Source organism: Drosophila eugracilis, unplaced genomic scaffold (assembly GCF_018153835.1).
Source record: "Drosophila eugracilis isolate 14026-0451.02 unplaced genomic scaffold, ASM1815383v1 contig_2088, whole genome shotgun sequence".
Classification (NCBI taxonomy): Eukaryota; Metazoa; Arthropoda; class Insecta; order Diptera; family Drosophilidae; genus Drosophila; species Drosophila eugracilis.
Window position 1 is genome coordinate 1,542,986 of NW_024572964.1, and position 23,080 is coordinate 1,566,065.

A 23,080-nucleotide genomic window follows, 5' to 3' on the forward strand; every position below is an offset into this window, starting at 1 on the left:
TCTAAAATGGAAGTTTGTTATATAAATATATTTCAAAATTTCGGATGCTAGTACCGTATCATACCATTGTCTGGTATTGTGATATCTTTCTGGTTACCACATCGCAACCCTATTATTTTCATAATACAACTTAAGCTTGTATTCGATCCAATTTGAATATAGTTTTAATATTGTTATGTACACTTGTTACTTCGTTTGCTAAGCTTTAAGCTTTACCTCATCGGTGTTGTTATTGTTATTCTCAAACTTCTGGGCCTTGCGTTTCAGTTCTTGGGACTGCGTCCAGAAAGTGGACAGGCGCTGATCGCTGTTCGAGCAGAATTCACGGAAGTCCTTCAGCATCTTTAACTGGAAAAGCTCACCATCCGCGGAGTTATTGATAGTCTGGGCCTTCCATTTCTTGTTCGGGATCATGTGATTCCAGGCCCATAGAAAACCCACTTTCTTAGGTACATTCGTGTTGTTCGTGTGCCCATAGACGCAACGTGTGACATTTGCCCTCTGCAGAATGGGAGACTCCACCTGATAATTGTTAGTAGCGCAACTGGACGAAATGAGAGATTAGAGGGTATCAAGGGGTATACTTATGTATAAGTAAAACTTACCGTATTAAAGCAAACATGTTGCCCGTACAGTGCACATACTGATACTCCTTGGGCAGCTAAAACATAAAACTAGAATATGAAAAATCCTTAAAAATGAAATAATAGTCTCACTCACATCTTTGCCGACGCTAAATTTTTTTTCCAATACGCAAGGTAAGAATCCAAACTTGGACAGAATGGCCTCCTGCAAGAACAACATACGATCGGATCTACTTTCCTCGGGAAATTCTGCAGAAATAATACAAGGTTAATGGTGATAATGTGAAAGTAGGTTAAGAATATACCATCAAAAAGAGGAACACCATTGGGCAGGAATGTCGTGCAAAGCGGAATGAAAATGGGTCCTCGCAGAGGATCTGACTTCTTGGTGAAAGGCTCCGCCATAGGATCTGCCGGCACCGATACCAGAAAATTGAACTGATTTGCCTTTCGCATCCATCCTCCAATCTATAGTGATAAACAAGATTAAATTAGATATATTTATTTTTCTTGTTTTCTGAAGTTTATACTTACCAAATCAGCTACTATGGGACCTGACGAGGTAACCCACTCGACCACTATTTCAAAGGCGAATCTTGGCTGCAGCACTGTGTGGTGTTTGACATGACCCCACTCCATCCGATCACTCTTCTGATTAACATCGATCTCCAAATGCGACTGGCGGTAGACACGCTCTACAAATTGCGATTTATTATTTTACTGGTATTGCGGGTGAATATAAGTATGAACTGTTACTGCAGGTTTCTGTCCAGGACTGTGGAGCGGGTGAATCCCTCAGGAAATTAGGCACTGGGGTGGTCACCGGCTCATCATGCCAGAGAAAGCTGCATCCCTGGAACTCAATCTCTAGCCACTCGTTAACAAAGGCGCTGTAGTCACCCAAGGGCGGTGCAAAATCTAAATAAAAAGGGATTTATTAAAAGGTTATTAATAGACCAAATAAAACTATAAAATACACCACCTTTGGCATTCTTATCCTGCTGCACCACATAGTAGAACACAAATCCAGGCACCACAGACTTCTTCCAATCACCTGAAGCATGGCAGATCATGCGCTCCCTTAAGGAAATCTTTAATTAATACATTTTGTTCTCGTTAGATCTAAGAAACCCACTTGCGCATGGCCTCCAGCAACTCCAGGGGATGTCGTCCATTGTTCAGGCGGGTTTTTAACCACATCAGTGCATCGTAGGACACAAAGGTGCAGGAAGGCAAGGACTGGGTCTGGGAGAAGTAGCCCACACCAGTTACTGGATGCTTCATGGCCTCAAAGATCTCGGCTAGCGTGGCATTCGGACTGAACTTAATGTCAACGGGGAAACTGGAACGAAATACAATAAGAAACTTTACTGAAACTACTCTTCAGGGGAAGACTCACCCATCATCCTGGTCATCTCTGGCGGCGATTCCTGCTGCTGCAACTGCATCGGTGGCGGGAAATATACGCGGAATCCGACCATTTTCCAGCTTTGGACGCACATTGATGCTGTCATGAGGGGGAGCAGAAATAAGTGGATTAGATAGGTCTGTGGGGTAATTCATCTGATAAAGTACTTTGTCCATGGTGGGTCTGGTGTATGTGTATCTGGGTTGGGGATACAGGATTCAGCAGGCCAATTGCGTGTGTCGGTTAGGGATTTTGGGTATGTGGTTGTGAGGGGATTAGACGAGTGAGAGATAAACGGAGCCAGGACACGGAGTGCATCCTGACCCTCTAAGTGGCACAAACCTTTGCTGCTGTGAGTTTAATTGGTTATGATGCTTTTCAGTGATTCTAGGTGTGTCATGCTGCTGAAAGCCAAATACCAAATTAAATTATATATAAAATACGTAACAAAACCAAAGGAAATAAAAAGCCAACCAACAAAATCTATAAAACGGGATGCACAAAACAACAGGACTACGAGTACAATACAAAAAAGGGATAATAACCAAACAACAAGCCAGCAACAGTATATACAATTAGCCTAGGCCCAGTATTCCTTGGATCCTGGGAGCAAACCAGCTAGCCAACCAAATTCCCGGCGATTCGTGCAAGTTATACCAGGGACCGCAAGTACAAATTCCTCTAAAAACCAATTAAAATTAAAATTTTTATACTTGAGACTTGTTCATTTTTATAGCTACTTTGAAGTAAAAGTTTATCAGAATCCTATTGTCAATACAATTTAGTTCTACTTTGAACACAGGAATAGTAATAATTAAATAATTAAAAAAAAAGCCAAATAATCCATACGGTTCCTGGTTTATGCGAATGCAAGTACAGTGTTTTTATGTGCGTTTGGTGTGGGTGTATGTTTGTGTACAAGAAAGATAAGGGGCCTTAGATCTATGTTTTGGAGTCGATATAAAAACCTGGGTCGCTTCTCCGGCAGTCGATTACTGCCGACTCTCTCCCGGAACGGAGAGTTCGTAAGTCCCTGAGGAGTTGTATTCGGTGTCAGATTCGGATCGGATTGGGTCAGGTCGAAAGTGGGTGGCGGGACGAGAGAGACATTTAAAAGAGATACAAAGAACATTAGATAAATCCGATCTATCACCAAATTCAATCGAATTAATCAAAACTATTGAACTCAAACGTGCGCAGATGAAAGTTAATTACGGTCGAAATTAAGCGACAAGTGCGCACTTAAGATGGAACAAAAACTATTGCTTTAACATTAAATTTTGAGATAAGTTGAGTAGATAACCTGGTTAGGCTGAGGCCTGGATATAATGCTGGTGCTGTGTCTCCGCTTGGTTATGTGGGCGATGGGGCTGTCCTGCAAAAGTGAGGCGAGATACTCGATACATCAGGGGAAGGCAACGGGCACTAAAAGCGGGCTTTGTGATGCAAGGTTAATTAATTCAGCAGTTCTAGTTTTACGCTTCTTATCTTTACATGTTATAAGAACCACATATTTTATATATATTCATTTTTTTTAAATGATTAATTTTTGAATTTTAAAAAGGCAATTTCAAAAGTTTTGGAAATTTAAAGTATGTTTTTCTTTTAAATAAATTATGAACTCCAAAAGACTTCTTATATTGTTTCCTAAATGTTAATTGATCACTGTAAAAGAATTTTTTTGAACGAACTAACTTAAGAGCTCTAGATTGCTATATGGCCAATCAATTCTCGACTGATTCACCGTCGACATCGCTGGCAGGACGATTAGTCAATTAGGAGTCAGAACGCAATTACAGAATTAACGCAACGGATCACAAATGCACAAAAGCCAAGCCAAAGAATCGTTTCTATCTTACTCTCGCCTTGCGCGCAAACTGGCGCTTCAGCTTGCTGACCGCTTCGATCAGTCGGACGAAGTCCTCGACCTGTTCCCGGGTATTATCCGCGGTCACATCCGGGAATATGTCACAACGCTGGCAACTGGCAATCTTGTTCACAATGTTCTCCCTGGGCAACAGGTACATGCGATAGCGCCAGTACTTAAGGCTCTGGAATAGGAGGTCTTATTACTGACAGGAAGTCTAAGATGTATTTTGGAATATACCTCCATTAGTGGGTAATCAACGTCGCCACGCGTACAGATGTACAAATCCATGTGGTTCCAGTTGAAGTTCTCCAGTTTCTCTGTGGTGAAGTTCACGCCAGAGATTTCGTACGTCTCGTGTTGTGGTGCATGGAAGCGGTACCGGTAGTCCACATTTATGGGAGGATACGGGTGTCTAAAAGAAGGGAGAATTATTATGGCATTCAAATGGGAAACCAATCGAGTAAAGGTCACCTGGGTCTGTAGCCAGTGACCGTGATCACCGAGCCGATCAGCGAGATCTTATGGAATATGCGACCAATGGAGAGCAGGTATTCCTTGTTAATCTCACATGGTGGCTTCACCGGCAGCACAGTAGATCCAGAGGAGCAACCGCCCGCAGGTAGTGGCTTCTCATCAACCACGATAAGCTGGAAGCCCTGAGCCAAGCGCTGCGAAACGATCTCCTTGCACACCTCCTCCGTGGAAAGGGGTTTCCGATAAACAGCTCTACTCTGGGCATAATCATGATTAACATCATCGGGCAGAAGAGTGTAATCCGAGATTACATAATCGTTATTCAAGGAACGCTTGTCTGGGAAGTAGTCCGTAGTAATGGGCAGACAGGCGGGGATCGTGAGCGACTTCCAGTCGACGCCTGCAAACGGATCCACCTGGGATTAGCAGGATTCTCAGAAGAAGGGTAAGGGATCAGAGCAAAGAGAAAGCCAACGCCGGTACAGGTGTGTAAATTAAAATCGCTCAAGCTAGAAGGACTACGGAAATCATAACCAAAGAGGGAAGAGGACTCCAGTCCGGGAACGAGAGCAGTCACCAACGGATGGGTTAGCGTGTGGAGGGTGTGCGTACGAAATACAGGTGGGCAGGTGGGCGTGGCAAGCATGCTAGAGCTACAAAACTACACAATGGAAACATGCCGGACATGCTCTAATGGTCAACATGCTCCCATCTCCGTGAGGATTACCAAATAGAGGTCATCAACCACCTCCCGATGGGTGTGTCTGTGCGCGGTTTTCGGTTGGGGTTTCTGGGTTGTGCAGTTTTGGGTGGCTTTCTACCAACTACGGATTAGGCTAAGTTATAGTGGATGAGTAACTACATGCAGGAGTTTCTGTGGTGCAGGGCCAGGCATCGGGAGTTTAAGCGGGTGAGTGCAAAGCATAGATAATCTACAGACTTGGATGAAGGGTCACCCATAAGCAAATATGATGCTATCGATTACACCTGTAATTTTCTAACTATTTTTATTGTTGGTTTGACTGCTATGGTATTGCTTTCCATGATATTAAACACATAAATAATTATTCTTTTTGTTTATAAATACTTCATATTTTTAACTGATTTTCCAAATGTTTAAAATCAAAAGCTATATGACTTTAAATATGAAAAAAAAAGAATATATTATCTTAAGCAAATATAGTTATAATCTTACAAAACCTAACTGTCCTATACAACTCAAAATTAAATCAATTAATATTAAAAAACAAAAATCGATAATATTACTGACTTTGCCTTAAAGGATTCTATATACCTGATATACTAGTTACCTCCAGCAGTTATTGAGTTTTCTAAGCAAAGCAGGTACTAAGTACAGGGAAGCCTCTACATCAGCTCCCGCGTATATAACTACATTAAAGCCAACCTACAGATCCAAGGATCCTAAAAAACTTAATCGTGTTTTTTATATGGTTGCATGTGTGTTTTTGTGTGCTTGTGTTTTGGATGCATTGCTAATGCTTTGTACAGATTTCAAAAGTGGTGAATTTGTTTTTGTCCAAACCTATGATGATCTTTCCTCTTCCGCCGCCCGCCTCTGGTTCGGGGGGCGGGTCTACATCCCATAGTGCCTCCTGGCTGCCCAGATGATGCTCGCCCTCGACGATTGGCCTCAGATGCTTGACTAAACAACCAATGGATGGAATTCGATGGAATACGTTTATGATGGGTTGCAAATTTCGATTCGTTGGTTAGATCCGATTGGGTTTCATTCGTGGCGTTTGTGGGTGGAGGGGAATAATGTGAATCATACGTAAAATTAGATTAGACTTAGTATTCGTTTCTATTTCGACAAGGGTTTCTGGTTAGGATGAGCTACTTCGAATGCATTAATCCCTGGGGTTGCTGTTAGTGGGCGGTGGCTTTTGTCTGCACCCGAAGCTCTGGCGGATCTCCACCAGGAAGGCGATTCCGCTGCCCACCAGTCCGCACAGAAACAGACTGAAGGCAGGCACCAGCAGGTTGAGGGCCAGCGGTCGGAGCTGCAGTTTCTCCTCCAGATCCGCCAATGTAGAGAAGTCCTTTAAATAGCCCATAAGATGGGCCTTTCGATAGCACGTCTCAAGCCAAAGATCTTGAAGACCACCCTGTTGGACATGCAGCAGGAAGCGATGAAGGGGGTCCTTAAAATGAGAGTCTACACGGAGCTGGTACTGAAATGGAAAGGTGCCTTGGCAAATCCTAGAGAAAAAGAAGCGCTTCTTCCTCAGGAAACGCTGTTGCAAATCGAAGAAACGCCACCGAATTTGGCTGATTGAGTAAATGTAATCCGGATCCATGCCAATTCTCTTCTGGTTAAAGTTCTCGGGGTTTGTGAAGCTGAACTTTGTACTAAACTCCTGCGCATGACCCAAGGAACCCACTATGACGTTCACATCCGATGGCAATATTAGGATACGATATGGCAGGTTGAAAAATTCGTCCAAGCTGCTCGTAGGTCTCCGTGTAAGAGTTACAGTCAAAAAAGATGTGAGCTTGGTACTGTACGATTGGACTATGATAAAGATCCCGAGGAGGATCAGAAGTGTGGACATACATCCGACCGGTTTTCGGTTACAGCATCTGGCTGCTCCAGCTCCTGGCACTCCTAATATTGCCCACAGATTGCCATTCGGCATCAGGCGGCGAACAAAGACGTACTGCACCAGAAGCAATGTGAATAGCAAGCACAGCCAAAGGGGAAAACTAAAGGGAAGAAACACATACAGGCTCCTTGAAATTTCATTGTCCAAAGGGATCATGAAGCAGCGCTGAGACATCTGCGCTGGATAAGAGTAGTCCACATCGTTGATCGGATGTAAAGTGTCATACAAATGCGGACTCAGCTCCACATCACCGCTTATAATCAGATCCACAAGAGCGGTCATATTCATCAATACGGAATCGTTCACCTTGAAAGCATACATATCCAAGGTCACATTCAAATGCCTCATCAAATGGGTGATCAAGATTCCACCTAAGCCGTCTAATTCCCAGTTTTTCGTCCTGCGATTCTGGTACCAAAAGGTGTTCGGCACATCCTGCTGAACGGGCATACGTAACATATAGCCCCTAAAATTGTTTCGATTAGGAAGCGGAAATAGGTGATGCGGATCATAGGAGGATAGTCTCCGCATGCGTATCACCCTAATAGTAGGATATGGATCCATTTGGTAGAACTTTTGTGCGGCCACCACTACTAAAGCGGAACGAAACTGCAGCTGCCATAAGAGCTTAAAAAAATCTTCTAGGTCTTCTTGGGACTCCTGATCTCTGAGCAGGAACATGGTCTTGGAATAGCGTCTTCCTCTGGCTCTTTGCGCTTGCAAATGTATCACCTCATCCCTGGAGTCCCTGGCAAACACCAAGTACAGTGTTTCCTCATCCTGAATCCTACTGAAGCGTACACGCGAAGAGTTCTCAAAGGTGGCCGTCATTTGCGGCAGCAAATAAAAGTGATTGCTGCTGTTGCACATCAGTTCGAGATGGAGGTTATCCAGATAGCTGGGATTTATTGATCCCAAACTGTACACAATAGTAATGGCATGCAGACGATGGACTCGACCAATCCTGTCCAGAAACTGAGCTAAGTCAGAGGGACGCACGAAGCTCTCTCTGGCCCCGATTTGGTAGGCCAAGGAGAGCAGCACAAGCAGGAACTGGAGAAACATTTCCGCGGGTTAAACCAAGCTAAACTGGCTGGGTTCTGATTTTGCACCGAATATTTGAGGGACATCTCAACTGGTGCCCTTGAATTATTTACCCCGCGATACGATCTCTAAAATAAAAACCAAAACTGTTTGAGCAACACTTACCCGTGGTAATTGCTGGTGTCCATTCCTGCTCCCCGGTAGCTCCCCAGAGATACGACTTTGCTTGGGTGGCCGTCAAGTTGGGCACGTTGGCGGGCAAAGCATTCATCAGTGAGTTTTGACGTCTTTTGAAAACTATGGGTAAAAAATATTCAGGGATTTCTCCAGAAGGTCTCCCATTAGGATTTGGTATTGCTCACAATCAATCTTCTCATCTCCCATCACAAAGCTTTGCGAGGATGCTGATTTGCTCAGCAAAGAATGGCTAGACACTCGGTCGTACTGTTCTCCACTCTCGCACCCGTAGTCCTCCTGATCGTTGTTGTTGTTGCCTCCGGACTGACTGTTGTTCTGTATCTGTTGCAGTGGTCTCTGCTGAGTTGCCTGTGTGGTTTTTGCGGGCACCGCTTGATAGTGATGCTGTTGTATAAGCACCCCGGTTGGTCCCTTTGGAAAGATGTGAGTCCAGCGGCGTCGATTGGAAGTCAGCTTGATGGTTACTTGAGAGGGATCGAAAGGGTTAATCAGGGCCCGTCCCGGTCGCACTATGGGTGCAATGCTAACAATGGTTCTGCGCGAGTTCTTTTCTGATGCCAATGACTCTGAGAGATTCGTGGTATCAGGTTGCTATAATCAGATGGAGAAACTGTGAAGATCCATGACAATGGCGAATTCTGTAGTCACTTACCAAAGCCGCTAGCATTGCAGAGGTGCCGTGATGAATGTCAGGATCCGACATCTTACGTCGCATAGCCGGGATTTGGGTGGGCGTAAGGTTTTCCCAGTCGTTATTCCTATAAGCATATGTCTCCAGGCTGGGCACCGAAGTCTTCTTGGCCCTCACAACGCGCTGCAAAGAGCTAAGAAGAACAATATACATTTAAGATCACAGGAAGGAGCTATGTAGCGCAATCCTACCATGTACTCTGAGCGGGCAACGGCTGGAAAATTTGCTCGTCATAAGCATCGTAGTCGAAGAGCGAGTTGTGCTTGTACTCCGACTGATTGCAGCTAAGAAAGTGGCGCTCATTCTCCTCGCCTTCTCCTTCGCCTACACCACCGTGAAGTGACAATTGAGATCCAAAAAGCGGAAGTTTGATCCTGGGTATAAAGCTAGAGTACGCAATCTTCTTGTTGGTAGAGTAGAAGCTTAGATTAATCCAATGGGGCAGAGAATAGTCATCGGCAGAGGTTAAAGTAGTATCCTTGTTGTGAAATTTAAGTAGTGGTACCGCATGCAAGGGCTGCTCTCCCACACAGACCAGATCGCTGCCCACTCCATTGTCGATAATGCGCTGCTTGGTGATGTTGGTCAACTCTCGATCCACGGAGAAGACGCCCACTCCCGGGGTTATGACCACAGAGAGCTGTCCGGTGCGATCAAAGGTTCTATCCAGGTAGTGTTTTTCAAAAGTGTTCAGGGAAATGTTCAGCACTTCCAAAAAGTTGCCCTGAGTGGCAGAGGAATTAGTGGCGGGGGGAATTTTCATGTTCTCCCTTTCGTGATAGCGAAGCACAGTTGCCTGTTAAATAATTAATCAGATATCAAACAAAAGTAAGTAAAGAAGCATAAACTCACCTGGTAGGAAGTAAAAAGCTTTCGCAATTGGCCCAGCACCGTGCACCAGTCGTCACATCGCTCATTTTGTATCGCCACGCGATAGAAGTCTTCATAGAACCGACCCTTATAGTCCTGCTGCAGGCAGTCGCGCATGTGAACGGGAAACTCGTCCAAGCTCTTTGCCGCATAGAAGGTGCGGGAGAAGAGCACGATGGTCACCTCGTGGTTACAACTTAGCTTCCGCCACTTCTGAAAGAGCTCAGTAAGAAAGCCATTTACTGCCTTCTCAAAGTACAGGTCTCCGTGAATATCGAAGTCCCACATCTCAGAGGACATTTGCAGGAAGAGGTACACCATCGAGGTGCTGCTGCGGAAGACGATCTTGGTGTCCTCCGTAATGACGCCGCTGGCCACGCGCTCGCCCTGAGACCACATTTCGTACACTTGACACCGGATCTGCATGTCGTTGTAGTCGATTTTCTTGTTAACATATACGCAAGTGTCCGTCTGTCGGGATAGGAATAAATTTAACAATGATTTTGATTAGACGGTTTCTGTTTGCTTACTAAATAAGTCTTTAGGCGCCACATTTCTGAACGCCCCATATACTGGTCTTTGAAGGTTATCTCTATAGAGTCCAGGGCCACATCCGCCGGATTGACAATGCGCATCACCACATTGGAGTATGGACGCATCTTAAAGGCATTGGCGATGCCCGACTCGATGCTGATTACATCCCGGCCACAGCTCACATTGAACTCGGTGATCTGGAGCAGAAGACGAGTGCCGTTCTCCTCGTCATGGGCATAGATCTCAACCACATCACCAACGTTGGCGTTGGGATGATCCTTCAGATTCATCACCAGATCCGCATCTGTTGGCAATAATCGTAAAATGTGTAAATATGTTTGCGCAATCCACCATTGCTGATTACCGTAAGATTTGTTACATCCGCGCGTGTGTGTGTTCAGCTTGTACAGCTTCACGTTGTCTTTGTTGCTAAACATACTGACAAATATTTATTTAATTTCAAAAATATTTCCTCATTTTGCATGCTATTAAATAAAAATTCTATTTTTTCGCCTTTTGTTTTGATTCTTATCTGCAGAGTGACCGCAGATGGTGGAATGTTGTTTCATTTTTGGTATATTCAGCTTTAAAAAATATACCGACTGGGAAATTTATTTTTTAATTATTAATTATATTATTTTAAATTAATGTTGTATAGATTTAATTATATCTTTCTTAAAAATACTATTCCTGATGATTTATATTTGAATAATTGAGAAATAGTTACTTTTGATTTAAATATAATTCGTAACTAAATTTAATATCTTACGTATGTATGAACTTTGTTTGCTTTCGTTACCAGACAGGGTTTCGTTTTTGGTTTGTTTACAGACTCATTATTAAATTTTAATTTAGAACACTTCTTTATTTTTCCGCAAATGTAGCCATTAAGTTAAATTTTTTTTGCTAATTAGAAAGATGTGTTATATATAAAGTCAAATTGTATATAATATTGATTTAACACCTTCATTCATATACATAAGCCTGCGTCACAGAAGCGCAATCGATTTCTTCCAGATAAGAAAATCAATTATAACATTAAACTTAGTATATTTAAAAAAATATATTGTTACTTGCAATAAACGTTTTTTACCCAGAAAGGACTCTTTCCCAAGTGCTATAAATCTGACCTCTGCTGTATCTATTAATTTACATCTTTCTGGCCATGAGTTAATCTAAGCAATTAGAACGTTCTATTTAAGTTATCCGTACTTTTTATTGTTTACATATGAATATTTATTGATTTAATTAATTTATGTAAAAAAAGACTACAGTTCACATTCGTTGTTTTTCATTGAATAATTTTATTGGGTCGCAAATATCAGTGAGTACATTTCGACATAAATTTTTTAAAGACAGTTCGTTCGCCTGGATAAATGGCTAATCCACAGTCCTCAGTCAGATAGCTGCACTCAACTCCGTTCGTTTCCTCTGGGTCCACCATCCAGATCCCGGACTCGTATTCGTGATCCTCGACGTAGGGGTTTGTTTCGCAATCGGTTGTTTGTTTATTGTTTGTGGTGATTAGAATGCCACTGACGACAGAGATCGCCCGGGCAGATAATTCGTATTTCTCTACTTATAGCGAGGGTTATGTATACCACCAAAGCGGGGGTCGCTCACCAGGATGCGTCGAAGTTCGTCGGTTCAAAATGAGTTGGCTCGTATGTATATATGTAACTAACAATTCATGGGGTCAAAGGTTCGTCGTTGCGTCATTGTGTCGTCTTCATCATCGTCATCCACGATCTCAATCTCAACATGCAGCTTAAACGGTAGACAGAACCACAGAACAGGCTCCTAAAGCTAACTAAACACGTACGGACTACAAGTAAACGTTAATCACTAGGGAGGGGTTGGGGCACCGCTCTCACATGGCCACGGTGGCCAGGACAACGGTGATGTCGTCCGGCTTGCCGCCTCGCGCCTGAATGTTATTTCTCCTGGCGCTGAGGGCGAAGGGCGAGAGGAACTCGCTGTTGAGAGACAGGGTGCGCGCCATCAGCGCCAGGCTGTTGGCCGTCATCTGTAGCTTGACGGGATCGCGTTCACCCTCCACCTCACTGAGCACCTGCAACATCAGATCCTCGGGCACGTTGTCGAACACTCCATCCGTGGCGATGAGGATCACATCACCATCTCGCACCGGAAAACTCATGGTGTCCGCTGACTCAGGACTGTCACTGAGGACATTCGGGCCATGACCTGGCGGCGGCAGCGAAAGTTGGAAGGGGGTGTTGAAGTAGTGCTGCTGTTCCTCTGACTTGTGCACCACCTGACCCTGTCGCACCACAATGAAGCCACTATCCCCGATATTGGCCGTGTGCACGGTGCTCGTCTCGCGGTTGAGAATCAGAACGCAGGCAGTGCTGCTGCCGAGGATGGGCTTTTTCTGCTCCATTAGCTCGCAATAGCTGTATGCCAGCAAGTTAACTGGTCGCTGGGGATTAAAATGGCTGCACTGCACTAGGCGTTCGCAGGTCCGCATCAGAAACGAGGAGAACTCGCCGGGATCGATGCCATAGCTTCGCCAGCCGCCCACGCCGTCAGCCACGCCCATTACGTCGGCACTTGCTGTCGAGGCCTTGAACCATGAGTCCTCGCCGTATTTACCCGGTTTGTACTTGTGTCGCAGGTTGTCCTTGGCGAAACCGCACACCACGGACACGAAACGGGGTCGGGGGTTGCTCGAGGATCCTGATCCTGCCCCCGATTTAGCGGCCCCTTTTGCGGCTGCCCCTCCTCCACCGCCTGTGGCCGTCTCCAGAAGCGTTGAGAAGCTGCTGCGCAAGGCGCGCGAGATCAGGCGCGAGGTCCAGTTGAGTGACGAGTGCATCCCCAAAAACTCGTGGTCTCGTGCTTTCAATCAAACAATCAATCGCATGCGGGGGATGTTGGATTCTTTCGTTTCGATTTGGGAGTGCTCCTTCTTGACGTTCCCACCTTAACGCCACACCACGGCACTCGTTTTTTCCGGAAACAACTCCTGACTTGACGGGGAATTAATTTACGTTCCAATTTAATACGAAATGTTATGTGATGTGATACACTTTTTCACGTCAGGTCGCACTCCGGTTCAGAACTGGTTCCTTGCTGACTGCATGATGGTTCACTACCCAAACTCCCCCGCTTACGAACTGGTTCCGACGCCATAATCACCCTGTTACGGTATTTATTGAACAAGAAGCCACGATAGGGTTAAATTGTCCGTATATGCATAATGCTTTAACTCGTTTCTAAATTTGGAGTGTTTAAAAGGTAAAAAAAAAAACTTTAAAATTAACAGACGGAAAACAGCTGATGACAGCATAACATCGTTATCGAAAAATATCGGCAAAAACATCGATGCTCGATAGATTGATGTTTATTTACATCACTATAAGTAGTTTGTTTTCGCCAAAAAAATTCAGGTCTCGTCTGGTCCACGGTACTTATTTGCCCAGCTGCTGTTGTTGGTAGGTCCAAACAAAGACGCAGCTAGTTTATAACCCAGTTTTGGTTTTGGGCCTTGTGATAAAATGAAAGCAGCTTCAACGGTCCTCTTGTGAGTTAAAGTTGAAGGAGTGAAATTTGGAAGAGGTGGTGTATATGAAGAGAGGAGGAGGAGAGTGTTTGCGTTTGACGTTTTTTTTTGTTGTGATTGGTGGTGGACGTAGGCAACGACATTGGCATAGAAAATTTTGCATACACTCTCCTTTACACACACACACTTTCGTTGAAAGTAAAAATAAAAAAAAATACGTAAAAATAGCACTTGCGTTGTTGTTGTACCCAAAAACGTATGTATCTTTGCAGACGGAAATTGATTGGTTGTGTAAATTGGAAAGTGCACGAAATCGCGAGCGCATAACGGTACATGTATACACACACAAGCAGCACACGCACACACATGGAGACAGCACTTTATGTTTGATGTCCCATTTGGCGGATTAAAGACAAAGAAGTAAGAGAAACGGGGGAGGAGGACGTCGACCCGGAGCGATGACCACGAGGGAAAATGTTGTTACTAGTCGCCTGTCCAAGCTGATGCTCGGTAGCGGGAGTGGAAATGGCAGCGGAAGTGGCCCCAACCACCAGGTGCCTCCATCCTCCACTCATGTACAATCGCCCACCTCGCCCGGGGAGCAGTCTCAATCCCAGTCCGAGCTGAACCAACTAAAGCGCGACGCTGACCCGCAATTCTCGCGCTTCGCCGATTACTTTGTGATATGCGGACTGGATCTGGACACAGGACTGGAGCCGGATCGATTTGCGGGTAAGTGAACGCTCGTCGAAATTCCTCTTGGGATTAATTCTATTCCTGCCTCTCAGGGGACAACCTTCATTGCTCGCCCTTGGACCGCGCCTACAAGAGCAAGCCACTAGCCCACTATCCCGAGAATGTGCCCTGGAACCCCTTTGATGCCCACGGCATTTGCATGGTAAATCCAGACTCTATTTCAAGTCACTGTTATACCATTTCTGTTAGGGTGGATCGGTTAGGTCAGCGAAAAAATTTCATTATTAACGTCATGTCCTGATACAAAATTTGATGAAAATGTGTTTTTAGGTCAGAAGATGATGGATAAATAAGTGTCAATGAAATTAGGTCATTGTATCTAGAGTTTGTAGGAGTTTAACCAAATTTTAATATTTCGTTCCATAAAAAATTAATTTTTTTGTAATTCAGTTTTAAATGAATAACTCCTCATATATTTAAAACACAGCAAGAGTTTCTGAATTGCGTCAACAAGAGCTAAAATATACCTTACATACATCTTCGTATGCAAAACAGCCGACCCACCCTAATCCATATTCATGTCTAATTGAACTCAATTGGCTGCCCTTTCGGTCGAAATTCATGCTTGGCTACCCAGCTCAATGATATGAGTTGCGAGTGGAGAGCGGAGCACTTCTAATTGATGCCACGAATACGACTTTGCCTCCGATGCGATAAACCTTCTTATCTCGGCATCTGGGCATGTGTTCGAATGAATGGATTTTATTTATGACCAGCACTTGAAATCGAGAAATCACCCCGCCCTCTGTTTGTCTCTCACAGCTCTCCCTGCCGCAGGGCCTGCGCTTCCGCACCCAGAAGCATAGCATTGAGCCCAGATTCCACTCGTTTGCCACCACACGGGAGGATGGAAAGCGGTGTTATGGGTTCAGCCTGGTGTTCTACGAGGAGATCCGTAACCGTAATATTTGCGGTGCCATCCACACGCTGCAAAGCATGTTTATCACGGAGCTGTCCAACGGTCAGCAGACTCACTCGCTCAGCCGGGTGAAACAGGATGGTCCTGTCAGTCGCTCATTGCCCAGGCACTTCAAGGTGGCCGGACAGGCGCCGCAATCTGCACAAAGCTACTACGACATTAACAAGGACAAGCTGTACGTTGCCAAAAGCATCACGCTAATATGCCAGGCTCCCTACGCCTTTGCCGCCCAGATGTTTCTCAAGAATCTGTACAGGTCAGTTGGAGGAAGTAAAAGTCGACAAGGAAAAAATATTTAATTTTTTATTACTTAGATGTCTTCCACGGCAGCCCGGTGCTGGTATAAGCTTAGAGTCATACGTATACAACATACTCTACGAGGTTATGCTGCCCCAACCGGGAAAGTCCATCCGCGTCTACATGCCGCCCACAGAGCCGCATCTACCCGCAATCGCCCTGATCCTTCAACGTCCGCTCCTAGCTACCGAGTTACCCCTTCTCGACTTCCCGTTGCGTCTGCTGTTTAAGTACCTTGGAGTGGAGTGTGTAATACAGCTGTTGACATGCGTTCTTCTAGAGAATCAGGTCCTTTTGCGGTCCACAGGTAAAATTTTAAACTGTATGGATGACATATGTTTAAACATTACTCTTTCCTTTCTTGCAGACTACCAAAGATTAATGATAGTTGGTGAGTGCATTACCTCGTTGCTGTTCCCGTTCGTGTGGCCGCACGTGTATGCTCCAATTCTACCAGCCGCCCTGCACCACTTCCTGGATGCGCCGGTGCCCTTTGTGATGGGTCTACACGCCGAGTGTGAAGCTGCTCACAAAATAGGCAGTGAAGCAACACTCTGCTTCGTGGACATCGACAAAAAGCACATCCAGCTGCCCGAAGAGCTTCCAGTATTTCCACACAAGGTAGATTTTATGGCCGAGATCGGTTCGGTGCTGGACAAGTTCGAGATAGAGCGGGACCGAGAACAGGAGTCTAGTTTTAGAAACGGTTATGTAGGCAGGGGAGCCGGAGGAGGTATTGGCGGATCCAACAGTAGCGGAACAGGCGCTGTCGATGCTATGATTTCCAGCTGCACGTTGCCCACTGGATTGCAGGCAGTGCGGCGTAGCAAGGAGCGCTTTCAGCAGCTTCAAGAGACTGTATATACGTTGTCCGGATCTCCGGGCGGTGGCGTCGTAGACTACCAACCGCTAATAGCGCATCCATCGAGAATCGATCACGTGCCACGCATCGCTGACTTTCTGCGTAGGAAAGGAGGTATTCGGGGAGCTGGCTCTCCGGTGGGCAGTCCCACCGTCTCTCTCTCATCCTCGCCGGTTGGTATCTATCATGACGTGGATGCAGTGGATGCCACTATGCCGACCAGTGCCCGCCGCACGGAAAAACAGAAACTAAGCCCGGTTGACCAGTACTACCAGGACCTGCGTATAAACAACTCAGTGCGGGAGATCTTCCTCAATCGTTTCGTGCATATGTTCCATGCCTACGAGTATTTTGTGATCTACCCAAACCAGGCACGCGATGAGTGGATCTCAAACCGCGAAACACTGCAGAACTTCGACAAATCCTCGTTCCTGTCCGACCAGCCGGAGCACCACCGCGCTTTTCTCTCGCGCTTCCTAGAATCTCAAATGTTTGCCACCCTGATCGACAATAAGATCCTGGCCATGTGGGAGTCGCAGCCCGACGAGCAGCTCCAGCTGTTCGACCAGCGTGTGAAACTACTTAGGTGAGTCTATAAACATCAAGAGTGGCAAAATTACAAATCCTCCATTGTTAGTTTTAAATATATTTATAACGACAAGAATTTACAGCTGAAAGAAAAACAATAAGGGCAGTATTACGGGGTATTTGACAAGCTGTTGAATTGCGATGTCGCCTTCTTTTCCTTGGCTTCCAACGTTTACGGTTTTTGTAGTCTTTTTGCACAGTATTCGACATCCTAACAACGTTTAGTTTGTACTTAGTTGAAATGCTAGTACTTGCTAAATACTCCCTCTTCGTTCGCCTAATAACTCTAAGCGATGACATGGACATGGTAGTGAAAAATTGACTAGTTTCCAGCGGGTTTACATCCATGAGGAAAATCAGAACAAAGACCAGAATAATAATTTGTATAAAATACATATTTCATTTTTAAATTTTTACAAAACGCAGTGACAGGTTTTTCAAAATGTTATTAATTTTTAAGAAAATTATTTCTTTTTCTGTTTATATAATTTGACCATTTAATGAAACTCGATTGCCAGTGTCCTTTTATAAGATTTATTATTCTGAAGCTAACGAACTTTTGTCCATTTCAGGCGACGACACGGGGAGAACATGATCGCTGCCACTAGCTACGAGCCCTGCGTACTCAGCCAGGACTCGCAGCAGGGCTTTGAGAAGCGGCTAAACTGCATCGACATCGAGGTGACGCCGCCCAGTGAAATTCTGGCAAATCGGGCGGCCTATTTCCGCAGCTTTCCACTGCTCGAGAAGGGCGTGCTCAACCAGGAATGCGCCTCGAGGTAGTTGCCCAGCCGCCTAGACGGCTTGTTTCCACAGTTACCCTCTTGTATAGTTAGTTGTAGAGCACGTCCTGCTTTAAGATCAAACACCAGTCCCTACCCCTAACCCCCGCACTCATCCTATAACAAGATATTGGGGAGATATGTACCTTAGCCCCAAAAAGGCTGACAATCGTTTGATATTACCTAATTGTTAATTATAGATACCATAAACACCTAGTTTTATGTAGATGTATTTCATGTACCTTTGTTGGCTCCAATTGGATCAAATCGAATCAAATATCGCGTTTTACACTGGATACTCACTTCCGTTGGTATCATATTATTGTTTCTACTCGTATTGTTTTCATTTAGTGCATATCAATTAACAATAAATTCTGCATTCTTCAATCGTTAACTGAGACTCTTCTTTTTGTTTTGTTTTGTTTCGTTCTCCCGCCGTAAATTGCACCGCATGCACCGCCCACAGTTCACCGCCTGCTCCTCCCTCACCCGATCTCCCTACCACCCCATCCTTTAGCAACCTTCGGAATCCCAACTAATCCCCTGTCTCTTTATTCTCGTTCGAAATTTAAACTAAACTCAAACCGATTCTTCAAACTCATCCGCGCTAACCTCCATCAACCAACAACCTCAACCAAAAACCGTATCCGAAACCGCCTCCGATTCCGCATCCGAATCCCCAACAGAGGCAACAGCCTGCGACGGGTTAAGAACGGCAACAAGTGGCGGGCCAGGGAGATCTCGCTGGACCAGAAGCCCAGTTCCAATGCCATCAATCGACTATCGGCGAACCTGACCACTGCGGATGTGAGTCCGGCCCTGATAGCACAGGCCAACTGGACGTTTGTGGAGCGATTGCTGAAGGTGTGTTTTGGATTGATTTTATCTTAAAAACATTTTTAACTATTCACTAATTCTAGGACATAAAATCTAAGACCAAGCGCATGCTGCTCGAAAAAATGGGTAATGAAGCAGTGGCTCTAGGCCTTAAGGGTGACGGCATCGAAGAAAATACTTTGATAGCCAGCATGTGCGATCTGCTGGAAAAGATCTGGTCGCACGGCTTGCAGAACAAGCAGGGAAAGTCTGCCTTGTGGGCCCACCTACAGGCCTATCTCGAAATGCAGGAGTCTCGGGGAGCAGGCGACAGTTCTGGAGCGGAGCAGGCCCAACCGGTAAACAACAGTCCGGGTAATAAGATGACCATTGCCACAGCCTCGCCTGCGCTGGCTTGGAACGCAATGAGGAAACGCATGGACTGTGAGTGTAGCTTTAGCGTGGATCTTTCTCTTTTAATTTCCAATATATATTTTATTTTCCCTGCTAGATCTCTCCACATTCCAAACTGATTTCGACAGTCCGCCCAGTCCAAATCGCAGTCGATCGAGAGATCGCAACAAATTTGTAGGACTGGAGCAGCTGTGCCCACTGCCAGAGTCTCTAGAGTTCGATGTGAAGTGAGTATTGAGACGAGAAGCCTGAAACCTGATCCGTAAAATGCAAACTGATTCTCCCGTAGAAACGTACTGGCCATGGCGGATATCAAGACACATATTGGCTATACCCGCGCGTGGGTGCGACTGTCACTAGAAAAGAAGCTCCTTTCCAGGCATTTTCGTACTCTGCTCTCCGACGAAGCTCTGCTGCGGTCACTGTACAAGCGATCGGCCTTCCTACGCTGCGAGGAGGAGAAGGAACAGTTTCTCTACCACCTGCTAACTTTAAACACGGTGGACTACTTCAGCTTCACGAACATTTACCCTACGACGAGTAGGTCCCGCTAGCAGTCCTATAGCTTGCCTGTGCTCATAATCATTTTGGTTTTGCTCCCTTCCCCTCCCACAGAGCTGCCCTACCGCGTCGTGATCTTCCCTTCCCGCAAGTACGGCTCCTACCACACCTCCAGCAACGTCTGGATCATGGTCTCGGGCACTATGAACGAGACGCAACGGGTGCCTGTACCAAAGGGATCCTTGGAGTTCATCTTTCATGTAAGTTAGTTGCTGTTAAACAAAGAAAACGCAATATTTTTGGCTTCTTCCCAGCACTTATCTAGACATTTCCTTTTGCAGTACAAAAACCTTGGTCTACTGACAACCATGCGCATTGGGCACGATAACTCTGGACCCAGCCACAAGTGGCTGGTGGAGCAGGTGGTGATGCGTAATGAGGTCACCGGCCACACCTACAAGTAAGCTAACAACAAATCGGACATTCGTGACCCTTGTGTAACATCATTTTTTTTTACACTTAAAGATTCCCTTGTGGCCGCTGGCTGGGCCGAGGCGTAGATGATGATTCAACAGAGCGCCTTCTTGTTGGCCAACGGGTTCTAACAAGCGTGAAGAACGCAGAGGTCGTCCCAGGATCGGATACCCGCACACCGCCCCGGACGCGGAGCCCTAGCGTACAGCGTCAGGAGTCACTGTCACCTTCCGAAATTCAGCACCAGCTGGGAAACTGCGTCAACGTCCTGGTCAAATGGCATTACAAACCCAGCCGCGATCGTGATGTGGGAACGCTGACCAACCTGCTATGCGGAGATGATGGACTGGTTAAATGTCTGGAACAGGTTTTTCTTTGCGGCTTTCGGTCGGCGCGCTTCTTTGGAAGGAATCTGTACATCTGGGACTATTTCAGTAAGGAGATTTTCAGATTATTTCTTTAGAGATTTCAAGATTATATCATTAATTATGCCTTAAATACTGAAACTCTGAGATAACCTTTTCGTTTGTTCGTTGCAGCCAAAATCAAGGAACTATTTGAGCAAAATCTACAGCTGGAATTAGAGGATTCGGCCTCCAGCCTGGACTCGTCTCTTAGCAATGGAAGCGGAGGTAGCAGCCTACATCGCAGAGAGATTTCAAGCATCTGGCGTTTGTACGTGCAGCTAATGGACGAGATCAACGGAACGGCGCTCGGCAAGGACGGAAAGTTTCAGCTGCTAATTTGTCTAAGCCTGCGAGAGCACCTTTTAACGCGGCTCATAAAGCCAATGGCCTTGACCAAGGTAACCCACGAGATGTACGAGGAGGAGAGCTTTCTGCGGCGTCGAAACCTTCTTACCTTCCTTATTCAAATCCTGGAACCGCTGGACGACTGCCACATCGTGCTAGAGAACTCAATCACACAGGGCATTCGCATCCCGTCCCAATGCTGAGGGGCGGATGCTACACTACAATACCCACTGCAATACTCATATAACACACCACCCACGGACATCTGCAACCAGTGACCTAGAGAATACTCACATACATATGCTCTTGAGGAATCTCGGAACTCTCGAAATCGTTGTTAGCTTTTAATATGAAGCAGAGGAACACTTTCCATTTATTACACCTAATTCTAATTGTAACCCCAAGCCTAGCCACTTGCCATTTGACCCGACAGCTTGCCTAGAAACCAAGTCAAACGCTGAACGTTTTAGGGGGATGGATGCCAGTCCCGGGAACATTGAAGCCAAAGTTGAACAAAATTCCTTGTCATCGACGCAATCGAATTTTAAAGACATTTACTGTGCAATTAAGACGTTTACTATAAAGAATTCTAAAATGTTGTTCAAAAATCTACATATATATGAAACGTATGCGTGTGTGTAGCTCGTAATTAAGGTCCCAATCAGAATCGAATCCAGTCAATTCTCCTGTGTTTCACTTCCAGAGGTAGCTTTTGATTTAGTTTATTTACCAAAGAATCTTTGTTGTTTTACATATTGCGATAATTTTGAATATTACTCATTTTTGGTATTTTAAGATTGAGTGAAATGAGATTTACCCAAAGGTGTTTATGTTAAATTCAAGCTTTATTTTTACATTACATCTTTTAGCCAAGCATATTTGCAGATAATACTTTAAGACACTGAAAGTCAATAAATACGCAAAAGACAATGATTTTAGAGTACGGTATTTATTTCAAAAAGTCTGTGCGAAGGAATATAGTACTGAACGTGCCGCAAATTTATCAAAATGGAAGTTATAAAAAAGATCCAGTTACGAAAAATCTTGGGACCAGCACTGGGTTCAGTACTTGTGGGCATCGGGTAATCTTCATGTTCCCAAATTTCTTCCTCATCCCAAAAGTTCTTCTTTCGTTTTGGTACATTAAGCTCCATCTCTGACAATATATTTCCAGGAGGAGCATACCTTACCACTAAATATCGAGTCTCCATTCTACGGAAGACTGCCTTGCACTATCGAACAGGAGGTAAAATTAACATATATTAGTCACTTACTTTCTTGACAGGCCTACTCCAAGTCTAGTGGAGGCGTTCCATATCATAGCCGTGAATTTGTAATATTGTTCATTATTACCGAAGCCTCGGTAATGAAACCATTTTCGAACACAAATCCTAGGGAAGGCAGCCCGAAAAATACAGACGATTTGAATATATTCGTTTTTATCTTGGCTCGGCATATAGTACTCTCTGTATTCACCTCCACTTAAAAGTATTTGCTGAATGATAGAAACTGTTAAATATCTATGTTAAAACATTTCCCGATTTCTCCAAAACTTAGAGCCACCAAATGATGTAAATAAACTAACGGTTAATGGTTTAATAAATAGAACAAATTTTAACAGGCGTTTTTAGCCTCTCTAAACTGGGATGATTGGAGTATATCTTTTAAGTTACTTGCCTGTGCATATTTTGAACATCCCTCACTGAGACTGTTGTCCAAAACCATTGGTTGATTTCCGTATTTCGCCCTTCTTCGATTATGCGCCTCAAGGATAAGAAGCCGAAGCCCAATTCCAAACGTCCGATGGCACTGCTGAATAACACGATCATTTAAGGAAAACTAACCTATTGGTTTTGGTACTTACCTCGAGAGCAATTAAAAACCAAATAATTTTAAATTGCATAGTGTATTCTTTGCTTTAGAGAAAGTTTAAAAGTATGACAGCTTTTACACAGTGTTTTTGAATGTACATGTTATATTATACCCCTATCAAAAGTGTTTGAATTTTAAACGTATTTTTTGGTGCATGTCCAAGCTTTCATTAAACTGAATTTCGCACCGTACCTTGTTTTCCATTTATTTATGAATTGAATAAAAAT

General features: G+C 44.8%; 5 protein-coding genes across 17 annotated transcripts; 1 reads left to right on the forward strand and 4 right to left on the reverse strand.

Moving 5' to 3' along the window:
* Nucleotides 1-13: 13 nt before the first annotated feature.
* LOC108102789 (GATOR complex protein Iml1) lies at nt 14-10,835 on the reverse strand. 6 transcript variants are annotated; one of them, XM_017207951.1, is made up of 22 exons: nt 10,662-10,835; nt 10,294-10,601; nt 9,746-10,234; nt 9,085-9,689; nt 8,855-9,026; nt 8,367-8,793; nt 8,170-8,301; nt 5,880-5,999; nt 4,334-4,736; nt 4,100-4,274; nt 3,852-4,043; nt 3,296-3,367; nt 2,961-3,025; nt 1,984-2,091; nt 1,720-1,926; nt 1,567-1,664; nt 1,341-1,502; nt 1,119-1,279; nt 890-1,052; nt 721-833; nt 606-661; nt 14-544 (listed from the first exon to the last, which is right to left on the reverse strand). In XM_017207951.1, the coding sequence occupies exons 1-22, from the start codon at nt 10,732-10,734 to the stop codon at nt 199-201; spliced, it is 4,647 nt and encodes a 1,548-aa protein (XP_017063440.1). In that variant the 5' UTR covers nt 10,735-10,835; the 3' UTR covers nt 14-198. The 6 variants fall into 6 exon arrangements, with proteins under 6 accessions (XP_017063440.1, XP_017063439.1, XP_017063444.1 ...); XM_017207950.1 differs by having other exon boundaries at nt 1,335-1,502; XM_017207955.1 differs by lacking the exon at nt 5,880-5,999 and having other exon boundaries at nt 1,335-1,502.
* LOC108102792 lies at nt 5,998-8,147 on the reverse strand. The gene has a single exon (XM_017207961.1). It carries the CDS (start codon nt 8,023-8,025, stop codon nt 6,205-6,207), a length of 1,821 nt encoding a protein of 606 aa, XP_017063450.1. The 5' UTR covers nt 8,026-8,147; the 3' UTR covers nt 5,998-6,204.
* A 742-nt stretch (nt 10,836-11,577) lies between the features above and the next one.
* On the reverse strand, nt 11,578-13,394 carry LOC108102822 (protein phosphatase PTC7 homolog). The gene has a single exon (XM_017208008.1). It carries the CDS (start codon nt 13,131-13,133, stop codon nt 12,168-12,170), a length of 966 nt encoding a protein of 321 aa, XP_017063497.1. The 5' UTR covers nt 13,134-13,394; the 3' UTR covers nt 11,578-12,167.
* A 264-nt stretch (nt 13,395-13,658) lies between these two features.
* Nucleotides 13,659-21,914, forward strand: LOC108102820 (DENN domain-containing protein 5B). 6 transcript variants are annotated; one of them, XM_017208002.1, is made up of 15 exons: nt 13,659-13,752; nt 14,093-14,552; nt 14,609-14,718; nt 15,339-15,751; nt 15,810-16,099; nt 16,160-17,240; nt 17,815-18,021; nt 18,711-18,888; nt 18,945-19,284; nt 19,352-19,481; nt 19,544-19,794; nt 19,870-20,015; nt 20,097-20,215; nt 20,281-20,663; nt 20,769-21,914. In XM_017208002.1, the coding sequence occupies exons 2-15, from the start codon at nt 14,279-14,281 to the stop codon at nt 21,182-21,184; spliced, it is 4,338 nt and encodes a 1,445-aa protein (XP_017063491.1). In that variant the 5' UTR covers nt 13,659-13,752; nt 14,093-14,278; the 3' UTR covers nt 21,185-21,914. The 6 variants fall into 6 exon arrangements, with proteins under 6 accessions (XP_017063491.1, XP_017063495.1, XP_017063496.1 ...); XM_017208004.1 differs by having other exon boundaries at nt 13,676-13,876; XM_017208003.1 differs by having other exon boundaries at nt 13,676-13,841.
* Nucleotides 21,915-22,930, reverse strand: LOC108102823 (ectin). 3 transcript variants are annotated; one of them, XM_017208011.1, is made up of 4 exons: nt 22,846-22,930; nt 22,659-22,790; nt 22,256-22,476; nt 21,915-22,193 (listed from the first exon to the last, which is right to left on the reverse strand). In XM_017208011.1, exons 1-4 carry the CDS (start codon nt 22,882-22,884, stop codon nt 21,917-21,919), a joined length of 669 nt encoding a protein of 222 aa, XP_017063500.1. In that variant the 5' UTR covers nt 22,885-22,930; the 3' UTR covers nt 21,915-21,916. The 3 variants fall into 3 exon arrangements, with proteins under 3 accessions (XP_017063500.1, XP_017063498.1, XP_017063501.1); XM_017208009.1 differs by having other exon boundaries at nt 22,659-22,793; XM_017208012.1 differs by having other exon boundaries at nt 22,089-22,203; nt 22,659-22,793.
* Nucleotides 22,931-23,080: the final 150 nt, after the last annotated feature.